Source organism: Oryctolagus cuniculus, chromosome 4 (assembly GCF_964237555.1).
Source record: "Oryctolagus cuniculus chromosome 4, mOryCun1.1, whole genome shotgun sequence".
In the NCBI taxonomy this organism is placed as follows: Eukaryota; Metazoa; Chordata; class Mammalia; order Lagomorpha; family Leporidae; genus Oryctolagus; species Oryctolagus cuniculus.
In genome coordinates this window covers 1,774,082-1,801,686 of record NC_091435.1, presented here as the reverse complement: position 1 = coordinate 1,801,686, position 27,605 = coordinate 1,774,082, and the positions used below count along the sequence as shown (strand labels likewise).

Sequence of the window (27,605 nt, the reverse complement as noted above, 5' to 3'; positions counted from 1 at the left end):
GCTGCTCCACGGGAATGCAGTCACTGCCACCAGAACGGTCTCACAGATGAGGTTCAGGGGCCACCCAGCTGCTGACGTCTGAGCCAGGCCTGGGGGCACCCAGGGCCAGCTGTGCTGGAGCACGCGGGGGGCTGGTGGCTCCTGCTGGCCATGCCTAGGTCAGCAGCTGGAGTGGCAGCACCAAGGCTGGGTGCAGGGTCATTCTGACGGATTCTGAGCCCCCAGCCCATAGCACTCACAGGCGGTGCCCCCCACATAACCCCTACAGCCACCCGCTTTGCACTCTCTGTTCTCAGCCCATCCTGCCACCCGCTCTCCCTGGGCCTCAGCCGAGCCCAGCACCCCCAGGGCAGGTGACCACACAGCCCAGCCTGCGCTCTGTGCTGGGTGAGGCCCCAGTGCTGCCGGCGGGCATGGGGGAGCCTGACACTCACCCCTGCCCTGCTCTACAAGAGTCCCTGGCTGCAGGGACATGACAGGGCGTGACAGCAGTGGCCCAGCCACGCACCTGGCTCCAGCAGGACCCTTGCCCTCAGGGTCAGCCCGGCTGCGCGCAGAACGGCAAGCCCAGCCGAGAGCTCTACCCTACAGTGGGAGCCCCCGCAGGCGTGCTGCCACCGGCACGGCACTCGCCCCTACCCCAACCTCAGCCCGCCCCTCCCACGGCCACGAGCCCAGTGTGGTCGCTGCCCCTTAGGGTGGAGATGGTGAGTGAGCCGGACACCCACTGCGGGTGGACAGCGTGCAGGGTCCCTCACAGCTCGGGCACCGCAGCAGGGTGAACCAGGCACAACTCCACCAGATGGAGGGTGCCGACAGCCGGCCCTGGCGCATCCTGTCCCACAGCCACGGGGCAGGGCGCGGTGGCCCCCGGAGTGTATCACAGGATGGGCACGCTGGAATGCAGCAGGCACTGAGGACGGCAGGGGTGGGGCCTGTACAGGCGGGTGAACCAGTGTGGGCCACACGGGAGGGGGTGCGGGCACGGAGCCCGGGACGCTCTGGAGGGCGGTGGCTTTGAGATGGTGCCCCACTCAGGACACTGCACAGCCCCATGTCCTGGAGGTTCTGGGGAGTGACCTCAGCGCCCCAAGCTCAGCCCAGTGGCAATGCTGCAGCAACAGGAAGCCACCCCCCACCCAAGACAACCACGACGTGGTCACTCGCCCAGCAGGAGGGGCCCCAGCGTGCCCCTCACGACACCAAACGCCGGATTCTACTTCAGGTTTCCTGGATTCCCACTTCAGGTTTCCTGGATTCTCACTTCAGGTTTCCTGGATTCCCACTTCAGGTTTCCTGGATTCTCACTTCAGGTTTCCTGGATTCCCACTTCAGGTTTCCTGGATTCTCACTTCAGGTTTCCTGGATTCTCACTTCAGGTTTCCTGGATTCCCACTTCAGGTTTCCTGGATTCTCACTTCAGGTTTCCTGGATTCCCACTTCAGGTTTCCTGGATTCTCACTTCAGGTTTCCTGGATTCTCACTTCAGGTTTCCTGGATTCCCACTTCAGGTTTCCTGGATTCTACTTCAGGTTTCCTGGATTCCCACTTCAGGTTTCCTGGATTCCCACTTCAGGTTTCCTGGATTCCCACTTCAGGTTTCCTGGATTCTCACTTCAGGTTTCCTGGATTCTCACTTCAGGTTTCCTGGATTCCCACTTCAGGTTTCCGGCTGAACGGGCGCTTCTCCCCCGCCCTGGGCTGCGCTGCCACCAGCAGGGCTCCCCGCCCTCTGCATCCGAGGTCACATCCAGTCCCGGAGGGAGGGAGGGAGGGAGAACACGGCCCAGCACTGCTCCAGGCCGGGAGAGGCCCTGCCGCCGCCGGGGCCTCTGGGCTTAGGCTTCCCAGCACACGAAAAACACAACAAAGAGGGAGTTGCAGATCGGGGGAAATGGGTAACTTTATTTGCAACACAGTAATTAAATTCCACACAGAACAGAGGCAGGGGCTGGGGGCACTTAATAAATACAAATGAATAAAAATACTTTTTGTAGACTGTCTCTCTCCCGCCTAGGCAGCCTGCGGGCCTGTGTGCCGCCCCCCCATGCCGGCCCGCGGCCCGCTCCTGTTACCGCGTCCCCGCCGGGAGGCGCACATACAATGCGCTCCCATCTCGGATTTTACACGACCCCTCCCGTGGAGGAAAGGCAGGAGCTGGTTTCCACGGCCGCCACGCACGGCGTCAGGGAGCGGCTCCGCGCACGGCGTCAGGGAGGGCAGGGCGGATGGAGGGCAGCGTGAGGAAAAGCCGACTGTGTCTCACAGACCGTCCCTTACGTCAAAAATAGGTTCCTATTTAAATGTAACCTGTGTGGACTCTGCACGTGACAGATGTGTTATTGCTTGTAACGCCGCCTCCCGGCACCAGGCCCCGCAGCCATCACGTCCGGCCGTGAGCGGCGCGGGCTCTGCCGGGCCCAGGCTCGTGTGCCTGCTCCACGCGCGCTGGCCAGGGCGGGGGTAAGGCACAGCTCTGTGCTCCGAGCTACGACCGCTGGGGCGAGGGTCTGCTTCTCTGCTGAAGGGAGGGGGCGCCCGGAGGGCCAGGACGCTGTCGATGCAGCCTTCCCGTGTCCCCGCCCCTGCCGGGGTGCTGGGGCGCTGAGGCCTCCACAGCCGCCGGGACCCGCAGGCCACAGGCCTTCAGAAGGCATTTCTACGTGTGACGCTCCGTGATCACGTGCACACGCTGTACCCAGACGTGAGGGGGATGCAGCGGGAAGGTGACCGATGCCCGGGGGCTCGGGGAGCGGCCCGGCCCGTGGCGGGCAGGGCATGGCCGGTGTCCCTGTCCCGGAAGGCTGGCCAGCGCGACCCCGGAGCTCCAGGAGGGGAGGCGGCGGAGCTGCGGGGCCTCGGGGAGAGGTAGTGACGTGGCCGTCGAGGTGCTAAGCCGCCGTGGCAGAGGCCTGCCGGGCAGGGGAAGGTGAGAAAGTGAGACACCGCGGCTCTGCTCAGGGGCCTGTTTCGGTGCCAGCACAGTGTCACTGTCACTCCGCGTCGGAGGCCTGGCCTCACAGCCCCAGGGACTTGCGCACGATCTGCCTGGCGATCTTGTAGAACTGCTCCCGGTCGTCACGCCACATCTTGGAAGCGTCCACGTTCGCTCCACTCTCGTCGTTGGGCTCTGAAAGGACAGCAGCACTCAGCGGGGGCGAGGCGGGGCGGGGCCGCCACTCCAGACGCGAGCAACCCAGGCGCGGGGCGGGCCAGGGCGCACGCCCGCCGCTCTGTGCCTCACCCGGCTCCCGCTCACGCACCTGGGAGCAGCGGAGGGCGCTCCGAGTGCTTGGGCCCTGCCACCCACTGGGAGACTCGGATGGAGCTCCTGGCTTGGCCTGGCCCAGGCCTAGCTGTGCAGCACTGGCGGAGAGAACCAGTGGATGGAAGCCGTCTCTCCCTTTCTGTCATTCTGTCTTTTAAATAAGAAGTCATTTAATAATAACTAAAAAAAAAAAAAAAAAAAAAGAAGGCAAGCCACTCGGCAAAGCGCTTCCGTTCCCTTTAAGAACGCTGAGAGGCCTCGCGAGAGAGGTCCCCAAAACCAGCAGGAGGCACTGAGCCTGCGGGCCGGGAGAGGGACGCAGCTCTCCACACCAGCGGCTGGGCACCACCAACCGCAGCACACGGCGTGGGGCAGCAGCTGCCCTCGCGAGAGAACTGTCGTGGGTGTCGAGAGGCCAACGACCAGCCATCTTCCATCGTGCTCTGCAAACACCCCGACACAGCCACAGGCACACACAGCCTCCCAGGGGACTGCGTGGGGCCAGTGGCTGCACCACCCACACCGCGGTCTCCGTTCTGAGGGGCTCTGCAGTGGTCACTTCTCTCACAGCTCCTGCAGAGGGCGCACGGCCCACCACAGCTGCCTCAGGCCCCCGGCACCCTGGCGGCAATTCTGTGTCTCCCCGACCTCTGGAGGCTCCTCCTCGCCCCCTGTCCCTCTACGTGACCTCTCTGGGCTGTGCCATCACCTGCCGCCCTACCCAGAGTCCCCTTCACCCAGTGGTCCTGGATGAGCCCCTCAGTGGGCGGGCCCTGGCCTTCACGGGAGAAAGAGAAGTCAGCCAGGCCTCGGACTGTGCCCTGTGGCCTGGGGCCCACACTGCAGCCTTCTGCCGCCCCGGGTCCCTGGACCCCACCTAGCACATCTCTGCCTCTCCTCCACTGCCACCCCCGGCACCAGCTGCAGCACTGCCCCTGCGGCGTACTGCCCGCCCCACTTCCCACCGCGCCCCGCTTCCCAGCCCTGGCTCAGCGCAGTGAGCTGGCAGTGCCCCACTGAGTCAGCTGCCTCCTGCCCCTGGGCCCCTGCCTGGTGGCTTCCTCTGGCCCAAATGCCTCTCCCGCCCTCCTACTGTGCTAACATGCCCCAGACTCAGCCCAGCCGCCCCCTCTCAGGAACTGGCCTGACAGCCTGTGTGTGTCCTGGTCTCCGGTCTACCCTCAGAAAGCTCCCTTTAAAGTCGGGGTTTCTGTCACCCGGAGCTGCACACGGAGCACAGTGCCTGGCACCAAGAGTAGGGCCCAAGAAACCCCCCCGAGTATGCGGACGTCTGGCTAACGACGGTCAATGATACGATGGCGGTACCCAACTGCCCTGAAATGTGTGCAGGCAAACAGCACTATAGGACGGGCAGCGAGGAAGCGTGGACTGGACACGGCCACACGAGGGAGGAGAGACTGCGGGGCACGACGGCCCCAGCAGCACCTCCGCTCCCACGCCCGGCCGCGGGGCCCGGCCCCGGCACTCACCTGCCAGCATGCTCACCACGGACAGCAGAATCTTCTCCACGCTCTGCACTGGGCTCCACCTCTCGGCGCTGCTCTCGTAGCCCATGGGGTCGTCCCCTGGCGCGTGCAGGATCGAGATGCAGACCCTCCCGTCCGGGTAGACTGCGAGGGCCGCAGACAGCAGGGTGAGCCCAGGGAACAGGCCTGCGGCGCCGCGCCCAAGATGAGGAGAACAAGGCTGCAGGCTCACTGAGCTGTTTGCACGGCTGGAGCACGGCCTGGGGCCCTGGGCGCCACTCCTCGCCCCGAGACAGACGCGGCACTGCACCTCAGGCACACTTTTTTTAATGCCAAAACAAGAAACAATTTCTGGAGCGGAGACAAATTTCTCATCTAAAACAGAGTCTGCACGACCCTGCGCAGCCAATGCTCTAAACCGCAAGTCCCGCTTCCTGCTAGCGGCCAGAGGACCAGCGAGGTTCACAGACGCCGGAGGGCTGTGGCAAAGACTGTGCCTGGTTCAGGAAGGCCAGCCAGGAAGTCTACCCGGCCCTAACCAGCTACAGCCAGCAAGCACACGGAGCAGCTCCACGGCCCGGAGCCCGGCCGCGTTGGATTCTGTTCACTTGTTACTTTCTTAGTTTTAAGATTTATTTCATTCATTTGAAAGACAGAGTTACAGAGAGACAGAGAGAGGTCTTCTGCCTGCTGGTTCACTCCCCAGGTGGCCACAACAGCCGGAGCTGCGCCGATCTGAAGCCAGGAACCAGGAGCTTCCTCCAGGTCTCCCACGCAGGTGCAGGGGCCCAAGGACCTGGGCCATCCTCCACTGTTTCCCAGGCCACAACAGAGAGCTGGATGGGAAGAGGAGCAGCCGGGACTAGAACCGGTGCCCATATGGGATGCTGGTGCCTCAGTCCAGAGCTTTAACCCGCTGCACAACAGCACTCAAAGTCATTTTTTTTTTTTAAAGATTTGCTTACTTGAGAGGCAGAATTACAGAGAAAGGGAGAAACAGGGAGAAAGGTCTTCCATCTGCTGGCTCACTCTCCAAATGGGCACAACGGCTGGAGCTGAGCCGATCTGAAGCCCACACTCGGTGGCGAGGTGCTTCCTCCTCCAGGCCCCTCGGGCCATCCAGAATGAACACCGACATGGTGGCTCCCGCTCACCTCCCGCCCTTGCCTGCTTGTGCTCTCCTGAACAACCGCCCCTCCCTTCAGACGGAACTGTCTCTACAACGTAAGAATAATGCACAGCCCCTTGCAGTAAGGCAAACCTAGGCCACTTACATTAACTACTTGAACATCTCACAGCAGCTACCAGTGATTACTCCGCTACCCTGAATGTCTGCTCACACAACTTAGTTACAGCCTGCACTTGTCTCTGACACCAGCTCCAGGCACCACCTCGAGAAAGCCTTTATCTTCTGTCGTCTTCCTATCTGTATCTAATTATCCAGCAGCCTCCTGACATGAGAGGCCTCAGAGAGCCTGGGAGACCGCGGGCCCTGTCACCTCGGGCCTGCGAGCACGCTCAGGTGGCGAGCCACGCTGCCGCTCTCTTCCGCTGACACCAACCTAAAAACCAGAACACATGCTTCATACCTTTTACTGCCGAAAACGCCAGAACCACACTAGAGGAGATAACACAACAGTGAGCCCTACGTGCGCTGTCCCCCATCTCAGCAGCAGCGCTCAGGGCTGTCTTGGCAGGACCGGCATCTGCGGGGGCGGGGACTGAGGCAATGCAGCCAGAAGCAGGGACGGCTCAGCGCCCACACAGCGGCACCAGCACCCCAGGGCCTGCCAGGCAGGCGCTCCTGAAAGCCTGGCGGGCAGGGATCTGACGGGCGGGGGTGCCCAGTGGGCGTGGAGCAGGGAGGGGTGCCCAGTGGGTCATCTTGAAACCAAGAGGGAAGCCAGGGGTTCAGAATATTCTAGATTCTCGGTGGGTGTTTAGCACAGCTGCTTGGGATGCCCACACCCAGCGCCTGTCCAAGTGCAGCAACTCACCTGCGGACCCTGCTTTCTGCAGACCCCGGAGGGCAGCAGGTGATGGCTCAAGCACTTTGGCCCCTGCATCCACCTGAGACAGCTGGATTGGAGTCCAGGCTCCTGGCTCTGGGCTGGCCCAGCACCGGGGGAGTGAACCAGTGGGCAGGAGCTCTGTCTCGGTCTCTGTCCTCTCAAATAACTGAAAAGACGGAACTTTTTGAAGTCTGGCCTGTAGTTACTTGATATGCAGAAAAGACAGCATAGGGACCTGCTTCCAGCAAGTGTTCAGTACGTCCTGCCTTCTCCCCCGTAGCTAGTAAGATGTGATTGTCAACGGCAATAACGCTCATTTATAAGAAACATTATTCTAAGTGCGATCACTAAACACAGCCCGCTCCCTGTATAATTCCCAACACAGAAAGAAGAAAGAGGATTCCAACCCCTGCTACTGGACGCACTTCCAGCTACGGTGAAACACTTTATTTAAGAGATCTTGTTTTCTCTCTGTAAAAATAACAAGGGTCGGGGTGCCGGTGCTGTGGCATAGCGGGTAAAGCTGCCGCCTGCAAGGCCACCATCCCACGTGGGCGTGTTTGAGTGCCGGCTGCTCAGCTTCTGATCCAGCTCCCTGTTGATGTGCCTGGGCTCCTGCACCCACATGGGAGACCGGAAAGCAGCTTCTGGCTCCTGGCTTCACCTTGCCTGGCCCTGGTCATCGCAGCCAATTGGGGAGTGAACCAGCGGATGGAAGATCTCTCATTCCCTAACTTTCAAGTAAATAAAATAAATCTTTAAAAAAAAGTATCAAGCAAACTGGCACTGTGGTGCAGCGGGTTAAACCACTGCCTGCAACACAGGCATCCCCTCTGGGCGCAGGTTTGAGTCCCAACAGCTTCACTTCTGACCCAGATTTCTGCTATGGCCTGGGAAAGCAGGGGAAGATGGCCCACGTTCTTGGGCCCCTGCCCCTATGTGGGAGACCTGGATGGAGCGCCTGGCTTCGGCCTGGCCCAGCTCCAGTCACTGTGGCCATTTGGGGAGTAAACCAGAGGATGAAGGTCTTTTTCTCGCTGCCTGTCCCTGTCATTTTTTCTAATAAATAAATCTTTTTTTTGTAAAGTAGCAAATGTTTAATTTGGGGGGAGAACACATATTTACGAGGAGAAAATACTCCCAATCAGAAAAGTCACTTTTAACATCTGTGCTTCTTTCCAGCTCTACACAGTGTTTTCAGATGGAATTATCACAGTCCTGATTAGTAACCTGCTTCTCCCAGTCAACGTGGCACACTCGTTAGCCGTTACGTAATCACACTCATCTGTGACGTGAACGCCGTTACGTAATCACACTCATCTGTGACGTGAACGCCGTTACGTAATCACACTCATCTGTGACGTGAACGCCGTTACGTCATCACACTCATCTGTGACGTGAACGCAACTTCTCTATTGCTGAAAGGCTACTTTACTGGGGTTCCAGCATGAACAATAACCCCACAGCAGACGTGTGACCCTCCGCAGGTGCACGCCCGCCCGGTCACACGCTCAACACGGAGGAGCTCACGCTAACACTGCTTTCTAGCGACCCACTGTGGCCCAGCGGCAGGCTCGCGTCTCGCCTGCAGGTGGCAATCGCGTGCTAGGCGTCTAGGGAGGTGGCGCACTCGCTTCCTGTGGCTCGGGCCCTCCCTGCCGCGCCCGGCACCGCAGAGGACGCTGGAAGGCACTTACTGTTGGGGTGAAACATCTCACAGGTGAATCTCATCTTCGGGGGACTTAACGGGTAATCAAGTGGGAAACTCAGGATGGCGGGGAAAACACCAAACTCAAAGCAGGTGTCTTCTGGGCCCCTGGAAGCACATGGAAACAGCACATCAGGCATCGGGCAGTGTCACGTCTCCGCAGTGTCGAGGGTGTGCACTGTTCACCACAGCACCTGAAGACCGCGTAACCGAAACCAGAGTGACGCACTCCTCTGGATGCAGAGGCTCGCCCTGCCCCCAGCCTTCCACCTCTAGTTACACGGACGGAGACGCCCGGCCCGTGGTTAAGATGCTGGCCCGGGGAGACCCCCGCTTCCTGCCGACGGGTCACACGGCAGGGCCCCCCCCCCCCCCGTCCACGTGGCAGACCCAGATGGAGCCCCCAGCTCCTGGCGTTGGCCCAGCCTGGCCCAGCCTCCGCCACTGCAGGCATCTGGGGAGTGAGCCAGCAGATGAGGAATAATCTCGCTCTCTGCCTTTCAAGTAAGTGAATAAAAATTCAGATTTTAAAGTAAATCAACCAATCGTGGGTGCAAGCGCAAAGGCTGAACTGCAGGCTCAGTTTTCTTGCTCTCTCACTCTCAGTCCAAAAGTTTTAACAAGTTTAAATCTATTTTAAAAAATCAAGAAGCCAAAACCTCTTTGTAATAGTGGGATCAGAAAATAACTGATGCCAACATCGCAATGCCCTAGGGACCCCGGTCTGTGTGTATGATAAAGTCGCACCCTGGGGTAACGGTGTGCACTATGCCATACTGACAGCACGATTCTACTTTACTGACATAAATGAGGAGTTAAGAGTTGTATTCAAAGGCTGGTTTTAATTTTTAAAGGTGTCCAAGAAGTGATTTTCACAACCTTAAGCAAACACACACACAACCCCTGACTTCCACTTAGGCTGAGCCCTGGGACCTCAGCCCACACCTGGAGCCCCACCCTCCAGCAGCTCTGCCACTGAGACACACACACAGCCACTCCCCCCATCACTGGTGCCCACACACGTCTCTCCCTGCCACCGATGCATCTCTGTGCACAGACACACATCTCCCTGTCACTGGTGCTCCCACACGTGTCTCCTGTCACTGATGCATGTATGCACACACACACACAGACGTCTCCCTGTCACTGATGTACACACACAGTCACTGGTGCACGTGAGGGCACACGCACATAAATGGCAGGGACGCACTAAACCCTGTCAGAAGCTCCGCTCGAGTTCTGAAAGCCACAGGTGTGAGCGATGCTACCGTGAGCAGAACATGAGGGGCGCAGGAGAGGGGACAGCCACCAGCCTGCGCCTCCACCCAAACCCATCGCCCTCCGTGGACGGGCCTCAGAGCATCTCACCACGGGAACTTAATAGAACGAAGGACTGCGGACTGCCGGCCAGGACACGGCGACAGCAGAGGCGACGCCGGCAGCAGGAGCGTGCAGCCCGCCTGTCCCTGCGGCCTGGAAGCACTCCCTCTGGGCGCAGGCTCCAGCACAGAAGGGCCTCCCCACGGGGCCACCAGCACAGGAAAAGGAGACGACGAAAAATGTATTCTAAAACGAACTTATTTCCTAAAAGATTTCTTTAAACAATTTTTGTTTATTTGAAAGAGTTAAAGAAAGAGAGAGAGAGAAAAGAGCACACGAGAGTGCACTTCCATCTGCTGGTTCACTCCCCAAGTGGCTGCAAAGCCAGGGCCAGGTTGGGCTAAAGAAGGGGGCAAAAGCCAGGCGCTTCATCCGGGTCTCCCACGTGGGTGCAGGGGCCCAAGCACTTGGGCATCTTCTGCTGCTTTCCCGGGTGCATCAGCAGGGGCTGGACAGAAGTGGAGTCGGGGCTCAGACTAGTGCTCATTGGGGTGCCGGCATCACAGGCGGTGGTTTAACCCCCTACGCCACAACACCAGGCCCCTAAATGACTTTTTTAAAGTACATACTTGTTTAAAATCCTAAAATGGTCTTGGTTCAGTGAAATTAATAAAAATATGGATTTGTAAATATTAAAAGCAATATTTATTTCCATAACCAAAAGGAAAAAGACAAAAAAAGCCCAGAAAGCAGTGCAGGAAGACTTTCACTTTCACGCAGTGGAAAGTCCCCAGAAGACCCCGCGCACGGAGGCTGTGACCACCGCCCGCAAAACGTCACCGTGAACCACAGACCGTGAGGGGCCCAGCGCCCCTCAGTCTAAGGAAAGCGCGTGCGTGCTGCTCGGGGAGACGCAGTGGACAGGGCTGCTGGGGACGCTGTCCTGCAGCTCCAGCCCGAGACCAGGGCAGGCTGAGGCCAGGCCACGCGCTCCGCGCAGGGCAGGCCCCGCAGCCGAGATGCCTCAAGCCTGGGTTACCGGGCCCTCCCTGCAACCAGCGCGGTGCCAGGAAGCCTCTCCCGCCCAGTGAGGAGCAGCAGGAGCGCAGCACGGCCAGCCAGGCCTGCGGCCGCACCGCAGCTCACACAGGTGGTCCACGGCCCCCCGCTGCTCCCACCTCCCTCTGAAGAAAGGGGTGGTCAGAGCTGCTGCGTGCGTTTCACTGCTGAGCACGTGGGAAAGGCAAGGAATCATCAACCTGGTCAAGGCCCAGATCGGCCACTAACACTGGAAAGGGGCAGGTCGCTCCCAAACGCCACGCTGCGGAAGCCGCACAGGCGTGGGGTGGGAGGGGTGGGAGGGTGGGAGGGCACCGCGGCCTCCCCTCAGTCCAGTGAAGGCGTCTCACCGCTGCTCCCGCCCTGCTGCGATGTGGGGCAGGACACAGTCCCCACGCTGGAGGCCACCTCCCGGCATTACCCGGGCCCTGCCCACTAACCCAGCAATGGCTGAGGGCTCTGGCTACCCACAGCAGGCGGCACGAGGCGGCAGGAGTTAAACAGAAACTGCTCAGGGCAGGCGCCGACTCAGGGACCCTGACTCCCTTGCAGGCAAAAGGCCAGGGCCGCTCCCCGCCAGCCTCCTGTCCTGCTCCAGGAGCCCCAGGCGACTGTGTAAAGACCTACGCTGAGGACTGCGGGCAGGAACTGCTTTAGGAACGGCAAACACAGGCTCTGTTCAACGGGTTACTGCCCCGATGGACCTGTCCAAGAGGAGCCTGCAGCCGTACTGCCTGCAGAACAGACGATTCTGAACAACTTCACTCCAAATACCTTCGAACTATATTTAAAGTGCATTAAATAAGTCCATCAACTACAAACATTTTTTTGGACAGGCAGAGTTAGACAGTGAGAGAGACAGAGAGAAAGGTCTTCCTTTGCCATTGGTTCACCTCCCAAGTGGCCGCTACGGCCGGCGCGCTGAGCTGATCCGAAGGCAGGAGCCAGGTGCTTCTCCTGGTCTCCCATGGGGTGCAGGGCCCAAAGACCTGGGCCATCCTCCACTGCCCTCCCCGGCCACAGCAGAGAGCTGGACTGGAAGAGGAGCAACCGGGATAGAATCCAGCGCCCCAATTGGGACTAGAACCCAGGCTGTTGGTGCTACAGGCAGAGGATTAGCCTAGTAAGCCATGGCGCATTTTACAGTGTGTTTTTTTTTTTTTTTAAGATTTATTTATTTGAAAGAGTTACAAAGGAGGGGGAGAGGGGGGAGAGAGGGGGGAGAGAGAGGGGAGAGGAGAGAGACAGAGGGGAGAGAGAGAGGGAGAGAGGGGAGAGAGAGGGAGAAAGAGGGGAGGAGGGGAGGGGGGAGAGAGAGGGGAGGGGGAAGGAGAGAGGGATGGAGGGAGGAAGAGGGAGAGGGAGAGGGAGAGGGAGAGGGAGGGGGAGGGGGAGGGGGAGGGGGAGGGGGAGGGGGAGGGGGAGGGAGAGGGAGAGGGAGAGAGAGAGAACACTCTTCTATCTACCAGTTCCCTCCACAATGGCTGCAATGGCCAGGGCTAAGCCAGGCTAAAGCCAACTTAAAATCTGTGTCTCCCACCTGGGTAGCAGGGCCCAAGCCATTCTCCCTGCTGCTTTTCCCAGGCCATCAGCAGGGGTCTGGGTGGGAAGCGGATCAGCCTAGACTTGAACTGGCACCCATTGGGATGCCAGGGTCCCAAGCAGTAGCTTTACTGGCTACACTACACACTGGTACCTTTGCAGTGAATTCTAAAAGAAAAATTATTTTCTAACTGAAACTTTGATTTTATTTAACTAGAAAAATCATATTTTAGAAAACATTCGAATACAGAATCACATAAAATAAAAGTAAACCCTCCTCCGGTGCCTGCCTAGATTACAGCACCCCGTCAAAGTCCAGCAGGCGTTTGTGCAGAAACTGACAACTGATCCCAAAAATACATGAAGACACAGAGGACCCAGAGCAGCCTCCACAAGTCTGAGGACACAGCTACCAGATCTCCACCTCCTGACTTTAAAGCTTATTATAGGGGCCGGCGCTGTGGTCTAGCGGGTAAGCCGCTGCTGCAGCGACGGCATCCCATGTGGGTGCCAGTTCCAGCCCCGGCTGCTCCACTTCCAATCCAGGTCTCTGCTGTGGCCTGGGAGCAATAGAAGATGGCCCAAGTCCTTGGACCTCTGCACCTGCGTGAAAAGACGTGAAGGAAGCTCCGGGCTCCTGGCTTCGGACCAGTGCAGCTCCGACCATTGCGGCCAATTGGGGAGTGAACCAGCGGATGGGAGACCTCTCTCTGCCTCTCTTTCTCTCTCTGTGTAACTCCGACTTTCAAATAAATAAATAAATAAACCTTTGAAAAAAACAAAAACAAAATAAAACTTATTACAAAACTACCAATGTTCAGACGGTGTGGTGCTGGCCCAAGGACAGGACTAAGAGTCCAACACGAAACCCTTGCACTTACGGCCAACCGGTTTTTGAGCAAAATGCCCAGATGATTCGATGGGAAAAGGGCCGTCTTCCAACAACGGCCCTCAGACAGCTGGGCCCCCACAGGCAGAGAATCCAGGCAGAGCCCGGCCCAATCCCACAGACGGAGACTACGTCAGATGGATCAAAGGCCTCAACACAAGGGCCAGACACTGCGAAACCTCCAAAAGAACACCCTCGTAGCTCTGTGTCGGCGCAAGGAAGTGCTGGAAGGACACAGACGGGAAACGAAGCTGCCTGCCAGACAGCCGTGGAGACGGAGGTCCCACACACTGTGCGCGCCCTTCACGGCAGGAACCTGGACGTCCACCACTGCTGCGTGGACACGCCAGGTGGCAAGTCCACGCTACAGCCAACGGCAGAACTGCTGACAGAGGCCAAGACACGCTGAGACCTGACACACACCGAGACCCACTAACACGTGACACACGCTGACACACGCTGAGACACTGAGGGACACACACTGACACACAGAGACCCACTAACACATGTGACACACGCTCACACACGCTGACACACACGGACACACGCTGAGACCACTAACACATGTAACACATGCTGACACATGCGGACACACGCTGAGACACTGAGGGACATATGCCGAGAGACCCACTAACACACATGACACACGCTGACACATGCTGAGACACTGAGGGACACACACTGAGACACGGACACACACCAAGACACACTAACACACGTGACACACACTGACACATGCTGAGACATGCACACGCTGAGACACTGAGGGACACACACTGACACACACCGAAACCCACTAACACATGTGACACATGCTCACACATGCTGAGACACACGGACACACACTGAGACACTGAGGGACACACACTGACACACACCGAGACCCACTAACACATGTGACACACGCTTGGACACACGGACACACGCTGAGACACTGAGGGACACACACTGAGACCCACTAACACGTGTGACACATGCTGAGACACACGGACACGCGCTGAGACGCTGACACACACCGAGACACACTAACACATGTGACACATGCTGAGACACATAGACACATGCCGAGACACTGAGGGACACACTGACACACACCGAGACCCACTAACACACGTGACACATGCTGAGACACACGGACACATGCTGAGACACTGACACACGCTGAGACCCACTAACACATGTGACACATGCTGACACATGGACACACGCTGAGACACTGAGGGACACACACCGAGACACACTAACACATTGAGACACACATGCTGAGACACTGACACACGCTGAGACGCTACACACACGGACACATGCTGAAGACACAGAGAGACGCACACTGACACATGCTAAAGCATGCTGGGACACACTAAGCCACACTGAGATAAGCTGAGGCACACGGACACACACTGAGATAAGCTGAGGCACACGGACACACACTGATAAGCTGACACACACAGACACACGCTGAGACACTGAGAGACACACACTGACACGTACTGAAGCATGCTGGGACACACTAAGCCACGCTGACATACGCTGAGGCACGTTAATACAGACAAGCACACGCACAGGGCGCTGGAAGACGCCAGACCTCAGAGTTCAGACACTGGAAAAGGCAACTCCACACCCAGAAGGCAGCGCCGCGGGCAGAGGACAGACAGGCATGAGGACTCTGGTGGAAATGGCCCAACACTCCACTGTGCTGATGACCTCACAACTCCACAAGCTTCCCAAAACTATGACTTGGTCACCTCAGACCGGCCAAAGTACACGACGTGAACTGTATCTCAATACAGCTGCGAAAGGCGTAGCCGTGGGACAGCACTGCACAGGGCCCCTCAGCCCCAGCAGCACTGACGCTCGCGGCCAGACCCTCGTCCGTCGGGGCCGGGTGTGCCTGCGGGCAGCTTACTGACCGAGGCCTGGAGCACAGCCCCCAACGCGGCGAGAGCCATGACTCCAGGTACTGTCACGGGGGAGCAAAATCTCGCCCGGTGGAAAGCACTGGTCTCAACGTGTTCTTCCACACTCCGCAGTGTCCACTGACAGCGGACACCACTCTCCGCGACAGCAGGCAGGCCCTGCCTGGTCTTGCCGTGCCATGTGGCTCTCCACTGTATGGGTGCTACATGGGTGATGCTGGACAGCCAGGTTTATGTTTTGTGATTCCCCCAAGGATCTCTGTAGCACTTCCCAGAAGCCACTGCTCAGGCAGGGTCAGAGACTCCCCGGACAGCTGGAGCCATCTACTGGGGGTCTCAAGTTTATCCCACAGGACACACACCTCCAGGAGGCGTACTGAGAGATCCCCAGCACATGAAGAATCCTGACCCAAAATGGCTCCCAAGATCACGACGGCTGCACCCCAGGGAGGGCGCCCTGCTGGGAACGTGCCCGCTGGGGACCTGTGAGCTCACAGTGCTCACAGCTGGAAACGTGGACAAGCTCCTTCCTCATCTGGGCCCCAACACACTGACAGTAACCTCGGAGGTGTGCTCAGCCCAGGTCCCCGACCCTCAGCAAAGGGAAGGCGCTTCTTACGCGACCACAGCCCCGAGAGCCACTCGTCTGGAGAGGTGACAGCAACCAGGCCGCCGACCAAGCAGGGGGCCGCCATGCCAGCTGCTTCTAAAACACTGACAGAATGGGAGAGCAGAGTCCCAGGGCGTGCACACCTCCCCCAAGCTGTCCCGCATGGCAGGTGCAGCACCCATTCTGACCCAGTGCTGTGGTGAAGGGGTCACACCAGCCTCATATGCTCTGGCTGCCTGGGACCCAAGGCCATGTGCTAAAGGAGGCTATGCCTCTTCATAGTGATGAAATAAAAAAAAAAAAAAAAGAGGAATTCAGAGAGGCCAAGGCCAGGGGCCACACAGCAACAGCACCGCAGAGCCACAGCGGCCAGCCCCGCGTACCCCGTGGAACCGCTCGCTCCAGCCCGGTGTTTTCCTCCTCTGGGTCCCTCTCTGGCTCAACAATCTGCCCCATTACCCAGCGGGGCCATGCCACCTGGGCAGAAGCCTGGGCTCACCTACGAGACCCCTCCCCTCTGCAGTCAAGGTCCCAGTATCAAAGGAGCTCAGCTCCTGTCGCCTGCTTATCTGAAGACGCTGTCGCCGCATGAGGCGGCCCTGGAGGTGCGCCGTGGCAGCCGTGGCCTCCCGGAGTGACCACGCTCAGAAACACCGCGGCAGAGGCTGCCCCGGAAGCTGCCGAGGGAGAACCAGAAGAGAAGAAAGCCCCACTGGGGAGTAAGACCTCGGGCGGCTGTCTGCCAAGACAGCAGGGCGAGACACACCCGCAGGAGGACAGTTAAGTCCCTGGTAGATGCTTTGAGTACATCTGTAAACGGCCTCTTGTTTGTGAAGGGTCTGGAACAGAACCAAAACCCACAAACTCAGCAGATCGTGAAGCGGGGAATTCCACGTTAATGTAAAAGCTTCATTCAAACACAAAGTGCTCTACCTAAAAATAGCTCTGATACTTTTTAAGACAGGCTTTCAAAATATTGGTTTAGTTTTATGCTGTTTATCTAAAATCAGTAATAGTTAACATTAACAGATTTTTAACAATGAACAAGTTTCAAAAACCAACCACAGGGCTCAACTGTTCCCTTAATGAGCTCTTGACACATCTCCTGCGGGTGTGCCCTGGCCCACCAGCAGGTGCTGTCCAGGTGGCGTGGGAGTGATGGCAGGTGTCTCTGTGGTGGCACAGGACACAGCAGACCAGACAAGCAGGTCATGAACCATGCAGGACACTGCTGTCATCCACTAGCTGCACGACAGCACAGGCTGAGGCGCCGCTGACCGCCTTGGGGTGAAAGACACAGCACTGGAGTTCCGGGTACCCACAGTGCACCGCAGTCTGACAATATCCATGGAAAATTCCAGAAATAAATGATTCAGTAACACTTATTGCCACATTTTGTTACTACTGCTCCATTTTATTATTAAATACTGTTTACCTTGCAAAGGGCCTATAAATCAAATTCTGCAAGAGGACTTCAAAAAGTTCCTGGAAAATGGAATTAAATGATTACTTTGATGCAAAAAACTTTTGAAATCCATGCAGTTTTCCATAGTACATATTTTGCATTGATTTTTGGAAACTCCTAGTATGTATGGATTTCACAATTTTTGCACCAGATAAACATCTATTAACTTCATTTTCCATGAACTTTGTGCAGCACCCTTACATCACGGGTACAGGAAACGTGTGCATCTTCTACAAACTCCAAAGTCTCCCGCACAGAGTCTGGTGCCGTCTGTAGGCTCAGGCACCTGCTACAGGTTGGAATGTAGCCCAAATGGACAGAGGATGGGGGTCCTGATGGTGCCACATCTCATACACACATGTTCTAGAACTTTCAGACATAGGAAAAATATGTGCCCTAAGCTCAATCAATCAGCAATGCTAGAAATGACCAGGGACTGTGAGGCAGGCTGCACTCTGTCTAGACAGTGTTTATAGATAATCTTTTAAAAAACTTTTTGCTAATCAAAAAATCTCATTTTTCAAAACAATTTTCATGTGTTATCTAACCTCCCAGACAACATTTGGTAACAGCTTGTTTTCCAGACGTCATGAAGAAGTGACGTGATACAAGTGACAGGCAAATGCCGAACGCTTGATGAAGGGGAGGATTCTGTCCCTGAGCGGGTTCACGCTTGGCCCAGCAGAGCCTCTGCCCTGTCCCGCCCCACTCACCACAGCACTTCTCAACGCGGCAACACCCAGCACAGGATCATCCAGCTCACTAAGGAGAAAGCCGCACTGCTCACGCGCTCAGCTCCCTCGTCTCCCTGACCCTGCTGTGAAAAAAGTCAGCCCGGGAAGGGCCCTCCCACCCCCAGCTAGCCAAGGAACAAAGAAGGCAGAGATCACAGGACTGTTCGACCCTCTTGCCAGCAGCAGGGCTGTGAGCCAGGCAGCAGCGGGAGGTCTGGATGGGGCTTCAGGCCAGGGCAGCTCCAGGGCACAGGAATAGGAGGGGCACTCACAGGGGTGAGTGGTGAGGGCAGGAGGTGAAGGAAGAGGTCCCAGCAGCTGGCGGGCCCTGTGCAGTCGCCCCGACCCCTTCTATCCAGGCCTCAGAGCTTCAGGGCTTCTGGAAGGCCGAGTCACCCCGGCTGAAGGCTAACCCACCATGACAATACGACGTTAAAAATTATTTTAAAATCCTACAAACACAACTTTCACTGCCACTCCCTGGGGACCTCTTGCTGCGGCTGCTTCTGCCCACACACGGACACGGGAGAGCACAGCGCGTCCGTGTCCACGTGGCCTTTCCCAGCAGATGCTTCTGGACAGCCTCAGCGCTGGACACCAGCAACACGGGAGTAACTTACATGATCAGCGCCTCCCACTCAAAAAAATTCTCCTCGTTCATGGGACCTGCGGGGCAAGAAAAAAATCCCAAAACATTTCAAGTTCGAAAGCAACTTTGGCAATTAAAAGTTACAAAGAAGTAAATGTTAGTGTCTTACCTGCCACAATTCCTTCTGGGGGATTCAGCGTTAATTCTACAAAATTAAAAAGCAAAACCATCACCAAACAGAATGAAAGTTGCGTCACTTTAACAAAACAGCGGTACCAGTTATATCAGCTGGTCAATCACAGAGCACACACTCAACGAGCGGACCTGCCTGCCCAAAGCAAAAGCCTCGTCCACTCAGGGTTCCTCACAGTCACAGAATTGTGCATCTTCTCATTTGTGAGTGGAAAGCAACAGGGACCCCATCTCTGCAGAGCACCCCTCACGGCTGGTTACTCTGGCTAGCCCTCATAAATCTGGCACCTGATTTTCCACTGAACAGTCTTTCCCGCCCCTTTAAAAGTTGGCACAAACCTCTCTGAGAGTGACCGGCTAGAGCGCTGAGCCACGGTGAGCTGCAAAAGCGTCACGTGACCTGATCTATCCCATTCTGCACGCTGGCCATCGGCTGCACCACCTCGCCGCAGTGCGAGACCCACAGACCACGTTCCACAGGTGCCCAGACCCCCAGTGGCTCTAGACCAGAGGCTGCTGCAGACTGGAGCCAGGCTCTGCCCACCACACGGTGCAGAGGTGAGACCTGCTTACACCGCGCAGTGAAAACAGACCACGGACACACACAGCCACACGCTGCCCTGAACAGCATGGCGCTGAGAGAAAGAAGTGTGGCACAAATGGTCACGTGACTTGAGTCTATTCACACGAAACTCTAGAAATGGTAAAACTCCCAACAGGAAGTGCAACGCTGCCAGAAGCCCCTAGGGGGACGGGAGGGCCGGCAGCAGGGCACCAGGGCTCCTGTGGCTGCAGCGCCGGCAGCTGAACAACAGGCACCCGTCACAGCTCAGACAGCATCTGAGAGCCGCACTTTTATTACGTGCAGGCCTGTCTCAATAAAGCCGACCCAACAATTTCAGTTGCTTTCTGGAACACAAAATCAACCCCCAGAGGACAGTAGAGGAGGTCAAGACGCACACAGAACGAGGCACGAAGTCGGCAGGCCAGAAGCACTGGTCCTGAAGGAGCCCCGCTCACGGCCACCTGCTTCACAAGCAGGCGAGAAGGGTCGATGGGCAGGCGGGAGGCAGGGAGTGATGCTGGAAGCAAAGACGGCCACTGGCGTTGTGCGTCTGGGGGCGTGCACACAGACACAGGGCACCTACAGGAGTGGACGGAGCCCTCCGGAGCGCCACTTCCCAGGGTGTCACTGCCTGCTTTTGCAAGGACTAGGGAACACCGAGCTCAACACCCCGCCATAAACAAGGCCGACCCAGGAAAACCACTGCGCCCTGAACGCCCCCGGTGCTGGAACTACTGAGACCTGCTCCAAGGAAGCACGGGTGAGCAGACGTGGAGGAGCGGAGGAGGAAGCGACAGCGCGGGGGCCGGAGAAGCAGGGTGAGCAGTGGCGCTGACCCCAAGTCCACTGAACCACGCATTTCAAGGAGGGAGGACTCAGAGGAGGGGTAAACACCAGGCCCAGCAACCTCTCTGTGTCTGGTGCGCAGGCCGTGCAGCAGGAACAGCCGCCGTTCACACTCAATCATATGAAACCTCGGCTAGTTCCCACGATGAAATCAAAGTTCCAGGAGGCCGCTGCTGCAGACAGGGCCTCTGAACTGACCACTACAACCCAAGCTGGAGCCACTCATACGCGGGCTCCCGGCACGGAGCTCAGACGGAGCTCACGAGGCCCTTCTGCCAAGTAGGGATCAGAGCTCCAATCTCCCGACAGGCCGCTTCCACGGGGTGAGAGCCCACCCGCTCTGCTCCAGGCCTCACACCCAGAGGCGACCTGAACTGCGCACTTCCCCAGGGCTCCGTCCCCTGTCCCCGCCCCACCAGGCGCTAATTCCAAAGGACCCTTCCGCTGCTTCTGCCCTTTCTGTCTAAAAGCAGCCTCCTCTGCTCCCCAGACGTGGGAAGAGGCCTGCACTGAGTCAAGAAGTCAAAATGAAAAATGAAGATGTGTAAATTGTTGCAATTTATCCACAAATTACCTAATTAAAGAAAAAGAACAAAGTAAGGTAAGACGCGGTAAACTGCCACAGCAGTGGGGGAGGGGCGCAGCCTGCCAGGTGTGCCCTAGGCAGGACCACTCTTCCACTGGGGTTCCCCCACGTGACGCCTCCCTGACCTGCTCTCCTACCCACAGGCTCCACAGCCTTCCCACCTGTAGCCCTATCCAACAGCGGCCTCTGCTGGCCATTAGGGAACTGCAGACCACGAGCCACCAGCACACTTCTCCCCCTTGTGGTCTGCACGTGTAGGCACGTGCACACACACAGCTTCTAGAGTGTCATGGGCACAGGCAGACATAGGCACGCGCGCACACACGCACACACACACACACACACATTTATTGGGGAAAAAAGTTTAGAAAGAAATCTTAACATCAGAAGTCTCCGAAGACCACCTGCCATTCGTTTTCAATGACCCCTTGAGAACAATCATTTGTTAAAAACTTATTTTTCTTAAAATCGTGGCTTTAAAAACTAGTCACCATGTAAAATGAAAGATAAATTTAACTTTTGACCCACAGCCCCACTTCTGGAAAGCTATCCCACAGATGCACTGTGGGAACAGGGAAAGGCGCTGGACTCCGGGTTTGGACACACCAGGACTGTCTGGAGGCAGTGAGGGCTCAAGGGCTCAGGTTGCTGCACCCACCTACACAGGAGACGGTACTGGTACCGCGTTCTGGTCACCTGGCTGCTGCACCCACCTACACGGGAGACGGTCTCCTGGCTTCAGGCCTGGCCCAGCCTGGCAGTTGCGGGGATTCAGGAAGTGAAACAGTGGGTAGAAGATCTCCCTGAATCTGCCTTTCAAATAAACAATTTTAATAAGAAAAGATACATGCATAATGCTCCTCATTCCAGGGGGTTTTATGCCAGCAAAAACTGGAAGCCATGCGAATATCTATCAAGAGGGGCCACACGGCCCAGGGGAGACCGCCACAGCCAGACACCCAGATGCTAGAAGAGTGAGCGCAGGGCAAGTCGGACGAAGACGGCGGAAGGAGTGTAAGCAAGGTCGTCCCAGAGGAGGCCTCTGCACTGGGAGAGGAGACGTGAGGCTGGGTGGGGACACAGCGGTGCAGGGGAGGGCTCTCGGACTCCCAGCTGCAGGCCTTGAGGCAATACATGTCTACACGCTACCACTACCAGCTGCATGGCCGTTTGCAAATGACCCTGCCCTTTATCTCAGACATGCAAAAATCACTTCAGGTGGGCCAGAGAGGCGACTTGAAGAACCCTAGAAATATCTAGAAGAACTCTTACGACTTCTGAGAGAGCAGAGAAGCACGAGATACTGAGTCAGGGAAGCGGAACTCGGCCCAGCGGCTCAACTGCCCTCTGGAAGCCCACACCCTCGCTGCAGTGCCTGGGGCAGCCCCAGCTGCTCCACTGACCCGGCTCCCTGCTAACGTGCACCCTGGGGGACACCAGACAGCGGCCAAGTCCCCCGTGGGACACACAGATCGAGTTTGAGGTTCTCCAGCCCGGCCCAGCCCGGCAGTTGCAGGCATTTGTGGCGTAAACAAGCAGACAGCAAATCTCTCTCTTTGAAATAAAGGGAAAAAATTCAAATAAAAACCTTTCAAACCTGAACTATGGGGGCTGGTGTTGGGGCACAGCAGGCTAATCCCCAACCTGTGGTGCTGGCGCCCACACGGCGTTGGCTCAGCTCCCAGCTGCTCCCTGCCAAGGCATCCAGGAGCAAGCATCTGGGCTCTGCCATCCACGTGGGGGCCCGGACGGAGCTCCAGGCTCCCGGCTCCAGCTTGGCCCAGGCGGCCTGGTACAGCTATTTGGGGAGTGAACCAGACGATGGAAAATGTCTCTGTCCCTGCCTCTGTCTCTCTCCTTCTCTAACTCTGTCTTTCAAATAAATAAATCTTTTTTAAGAAAAAAAAAGAAATACTAAAAAATTTAAAACCAAATTGTACCTCACAGAAACAACAACAAGAAAAACTTATAATCTTTTTAAGATGTATCTCATGTATCTGAAAGGCAAAGTTACAGAGATAGGTAGAGACAGAGAGAGATCTTCCATCTGCTGGTTCACTCCCCAAGTGACAGGCTGGGCTGAAGCCAGGAGCCAGAGGCTTCTTCCAGGTCTCCCAAGGCGCAGGGACCCAAGCTCGTGGGTCATCTGCTGCTGCTTTCTCAGGTCCATTAGCAGAGAGCTGGATCAGAACAGCCAGGACTCGGATCGGCGCCCATATGGGATGCTGGTGCTGCAGGCCGGAGCTTTAACCCTCTGCGCCACAGGGCAGCCCCACCTTATGATCTTTAAAAGGCACTACTCAGACACTTAACAGTCCAACCACAGGAGTTCTGGTCCGAGGGCTACAGAGGCACAGGAGCAGACTCAACTCTCCACGCTCACTGAGCAAGCGCCCAGAGGGCCAGTGCTGTGCGCAGGTTAGGCTGCCCCCGGGCACCAGCGTCCCCTGTGGGTGCTGGCTGGATTCCCAGCTGCTCACTGCTGATTCCACTCTCTGCTGGTGTGCCTAGGAAAGCAACGGAGGGCAGCCCCAGAGCCATGCTAACCCTGCACCCACATGGGGACCCAGAAGCAGTCCCAGGCTCCTGGCTTCGGCCTGGCCCAGCCCAACTGTTGCAGCCATCTGGAGAGTGAACCGGCAGGTGGAAGATCTCTCTCTGAAATTCTTTCAAATTAATAAAAAAAAAAAAAAAAAAAAAAAGCGTTCAGAGGGAGCCAGCACTGTGGCTCAGCAGTTAGGCCGCCATTTGTGAGGCTGATATCGCAGGTCCATGGGAGCAACCCTTCGAGTCCGGCAGCTCTGCTTCCAATCCAGTCTCCTGCTAATGCGCCGGGAAAGCAGCAGAAGATGGCCCAAGTGTCTGGGCCCCTGCACCCGTGTGAGAAAGCAAGATGGAGCTCCCGACTCCCAGCTTAAGCCTGGCCCCTACCTGGCTGCTGCAGCCATTTGGGAAGTGAAGCAGTGGATGGAACGTCTCTCTCTGTCACTCTTTTCAAGATTTTATTTATTTGAAAGACAGAGAGAGACAGAGAAGCAGATCCATCTTCCATCCGCCGGTTCACTCCCCAGATGACTGCGCAGCTGGGCCTGAGCAGGGGTGCAGCCAGGAGCCAGGAGCTCCTCTCAGGTCTCCGACCTGGGTGCGGGGCCCAAGCTCTTGGGCTGCTCTTCCAGGCATGGAGTGGACGTGAAGCAGCCGAGATCTGAACCAATGTTGCAGGTGGCAGCTACCCATTACACCATAAGGCCACCCCATGTTTTTCAAATAAATAAATTTTTTTTTTTTTTTTTTTTTAATTTTTTGACAGGCAGAGTGGACAGTGAGAGAGAGAGAGACAGAGAGAAAGGTCTTCCTTTTTGCCGTTGGTTCACCCTCCAATGGCCGCCGCGGCCGGCGCACTGCGGCCGGCGCACCGCGCTGATCCGATGGCAGGAGCCAGGAGCCAGGTGCTTTTCCTGGTCTCCCATGGGGTGCAGGGCCCAAGCACCTGGGCCATCCTCCACTGCCTTCCCCGGGCCACAGCAGAGAGCTGGCCTGGAAGAGGGGCAACCGGGACAGAATCCGGCGCCCCGACCGGGACTAGAACCCGGTGTGCCGGCGCCGTTAGGCGGAGGATTAGCCTAGTGAGCCGCGGCGCCGGCCTCAAATAAATAAATTTTTAAAAACAGAAGTTCAGAGGACTGGCACTTTATCAGAAAAGGAATACAAGAGGATGCCTGCCTTCAGCAACCACAGGGAAAGTCAGCCCACCGTAAGGGGATAACCCACACCCGCCCAGAGGAGGGCAAGGCCAGAGACCAAGGCCAGGTGGTGTGGCTGGCCACGTGAGGCAGAGATAAACAGACCCTAGGCACCAGGAGACTGGGAGCCCACGCAGGACCCGGGCCACCACTGTGCTCACCGCCTGCCGCGTGGCCGTGCAGACACCACAGGCACAGAGCGCCTGTTACAGCCGACCTACTGTACCACAGGTTTGTATACACAGGAAAACACGTGGCATTCCCATGGTTTCAGCATCTGCTGGGGGTCCCGGAACAAATCCCCAGGAAAGGGGATGCCTGCCCTGAGACACACAACACAGACAACTGTGAAAGAAGCCTGCCCCAAACAGGGCACGACGATCCACAGGATGTGAAAGACCACGCGGATAGAGGGGAACAGGAGGAGGACAGGGCAGGTGGGGAGAGCGGGGTGGGGGGACAGGGGCAGGTGGAGAAAGCGGGGGGGGCAGGGGCAGGTGGGGAGAGCGGGGTGGGGGGACAGGGGCAGGTGGGGAGAGCGGGGTGGGGGGGCAGGGGCAGGTGGGGGGAGCAGGGGGGAAATAAGACAGGAGGCAGGTGGGGGGAGCTGGAGGACAGGGGCAGGTGGAGAAAGCGGGGGGGGCAGGGGCAGGTGGAGAAAGCAGGAGGGCAGGGCAGGTGGGGAGAGCGGGGTGGGGGGACAGCAGCAGGTGGAGAAGCGGGGGGACAGGGGCAGGTGGTGAAAGCAGGAGGGCAGGGCAGGTGGGGAGAGCGGGGTGGGGGGACAGCAGCAGGTGGAGAAGCGGGGGGACAGGGGCAGGTGGTGAAAGCGGGGGGATGGGAGGACAGGGGCAGGTGGGGAGAGCGGGGGGGGGGGGGACGGGAGGACAGGGGCAGGGCAGACCCCTGGGGATGACAGGGACCACTCACAGTGACCGTGCTGAAGGCCACACGGTATATACACAACAAAGCTCATCAGGTTGCACATTTTTAAAAAACTTTTCTTAGATCTTTGTAAAGATTTATTTGAAAGACAGAGCAACAGAGAGTGAGGAAGAAGAGAGAATATCTTCTATCCACTGATTCATCCCCGAATGCCTGTAACAGCGAGGGCTGGCCAGACCAATGCCAGGAGCTCTGAACTCCACCTGGGCCTCCCATGTGGGGGGCAAGGGCCCAAGCGCTGGAGTCACCACCTGGGCCTCCCCGGCTGTGCATCGGCAGGAAGCTGGATGAGAAGTGTGGTGTGGGACTGGAACCAGGCGCTCTGACAGGCTGAAAGACAGCACCAACAGGGACAATAATCTAACACCGGAACAGCACGGCTTAGGGAGAGCACAGAGAAAAGAAAGATGCAGAACTAACGGCAGTGAGACAAAGAACCTGCGGAGAACTCGTGAGAGAGGCAGGCAGAGGCAACACACGCTGGCCCTCCCGCGCCGAAGGGTTCTCAGCTCCATTCAAGATGAGGGAAACACGAACTGACAGCCACAGCACCACGTCCCCCCCGCACACTGGCAAGTGAACACTGCACGGCTACGGCAGCTCTCGCCGCTGTGCACAGGAACACACGCTGCATCAGCCGGCCCCACACCACCCCCACACTCTGCACACTGGCACCAAGACACACTCTATAGAATGGAGGTCAACAAACCGGGAAGCCCGGCCGGCGCTGTGGTGCAGCAGGAAGCCCCCCACTGCCCCACTGCGATGCCGGCCTCCCGCACAGCAGCACTGGGCTCGGTCCCCGTCCAGCACTGGGTCGGCCTCCCGCACAGCAGCACTGGGCTCGGTCCCCGTCCAGTACTGGGTCGGCCTCCCGCACACACTGGGCTCGGTCCCCGTCCAGTACTGGGTCAGCCTCCCGCACACACTGGGCTCGGTCCCCGTCCAGTACTGGGTCGGCCTCCCGCACACACTGGGCTCGGTCCCCACCAATACTGGGTCAGCCTCCCGCACAGCAGCACTGGGCTCGGTCCCCGCCCAGTACTGGGTCGGCCTCCCGCACAGCAGCACTGGGCTCGGTCCCCGTCCAGCACTGGGTTGGCCTCCCGCACAGCAGCACTGGGCTCGGTCCCCGTCCAGTACTGGGTCGGCCTCCCGCACAGCAGCACTGGGCTCGGTCCCAGTCCAGTACTGGATTGGCCTCCTGCACAGTACTGGGTCGGCCTCCCGCACACACTGGGCTCGGTCCCCGTCCAGCACTGGGTCGGCCTCCCGCACACACTGGGCTCAGTCCCTGTTCTGTCTGCTCCCATCCAGCTAACGCTCCCGGGAAAGCGGGGCAGGACAGTGCAAGCGCTGGGGCCTCTGTCGCCCACGTGGGAGACCCAGACAGACCTCCTGGCTTTGGCCTGGCCAGCCCTAGCTGTTGTGGCCATTTGGGGAGTAAACCAGGGGCTCAAAGCTCTCTCACTCTGCATTTCAAGTAAAAAAAAAAAAAAAAAAAAGCAGACCCTGGAAGCCCCTAAATGTCCATCACTAATGGAATACTACTGAACGGTAGGGGGAAAAGCTGCCACTCGCAATGCCAGCATCCCACATGGGTGCCAGTTCAGGTCCCGGCTGCTCCACTTCCAATCCAGCTCCCTGCTAATGCATCTGGGAAAGCAGAGGAAGATGGAGCAAGTCCTTGGGGTCCTGCACCCAGTGGGAGACCCACATGAAGCTCCTGGCTTCAGCCTGGCCCAGTGCTGGCAGCTGCAGCCATCTGGGAAGTGAAACAGTGGATGGAAGATCTCTCTCTCTCTCTCTCTTTCTCTGTCTCCCCCCCCACACACACACACACCCCAACTCTAACTCCAACTTTCAAAATAAATAAATAAATCTTCCAAAACAATGAAAAAGAAAAATGCTAAGCGAACTGCGATTCACAGAACACATGCTGGACAAAACACGTCGCTTAGAGCCGTAACAAGGACTCAGACGAAACCCAGGACGGGAGCCAGTGCTGGCGGCCGAGGGAAGGACTTCCCACTTGCTGCGACCCTTCGGTCTTGAGCCAGGCTCAGACACAGAGGATCACTTTGCTATCTAATCTGGACACACCTTATCACACACCTGCACATAAATAA

General features: G+C 57.6%; 1 protein-coding gene across 3 annotated transcripts in view; it reads right to left on the bottom strand.

Annotated features, from left to right (window-relative positions):
* Window positions 1-1,885: 1,885 nt before the first annotated feature.
* Window positions 1,886-27,605, bottom strand: part of UBE2G2 (ubiquitin conjugating enzyme E2 G2) — a 28,182-nt gene continuing 2,462 nt past the window's right edge. For 2 of the 3 annotated variants that reach the window (XM_051839980.2, XM_051839979.2), the window contains exons 2-6: window positions 18,769-18,804; window positions 18,631-18,676; window positions 8,465-8,583; window positions 4,759-4,899; window positions 1,886-3,130 (exon numbers count right to left, since the gene is read on the bottom strand). In XM_051839980.2, coding sequence (XP_051695940.1) covers window positions 3,018-3,130; window positions 4,759-4,899; window positions 8,465-8,583; window positions 18,631-18,676; window positions 18,769-18,804 — 455 coding nt within the window. In that variant the 3' untranslated portion in view covers window positions 1,886-3,017. The remainder of the gene's footprint in view (window positions 3,131-4,758; window positions 4,900-8,464; window positions 8,584-18,630; window positions 18,677-18,768; window positions 18,805-27,605) is intronic. The other variant, XM_051839981.2, reaches the window with a different exon arrangement.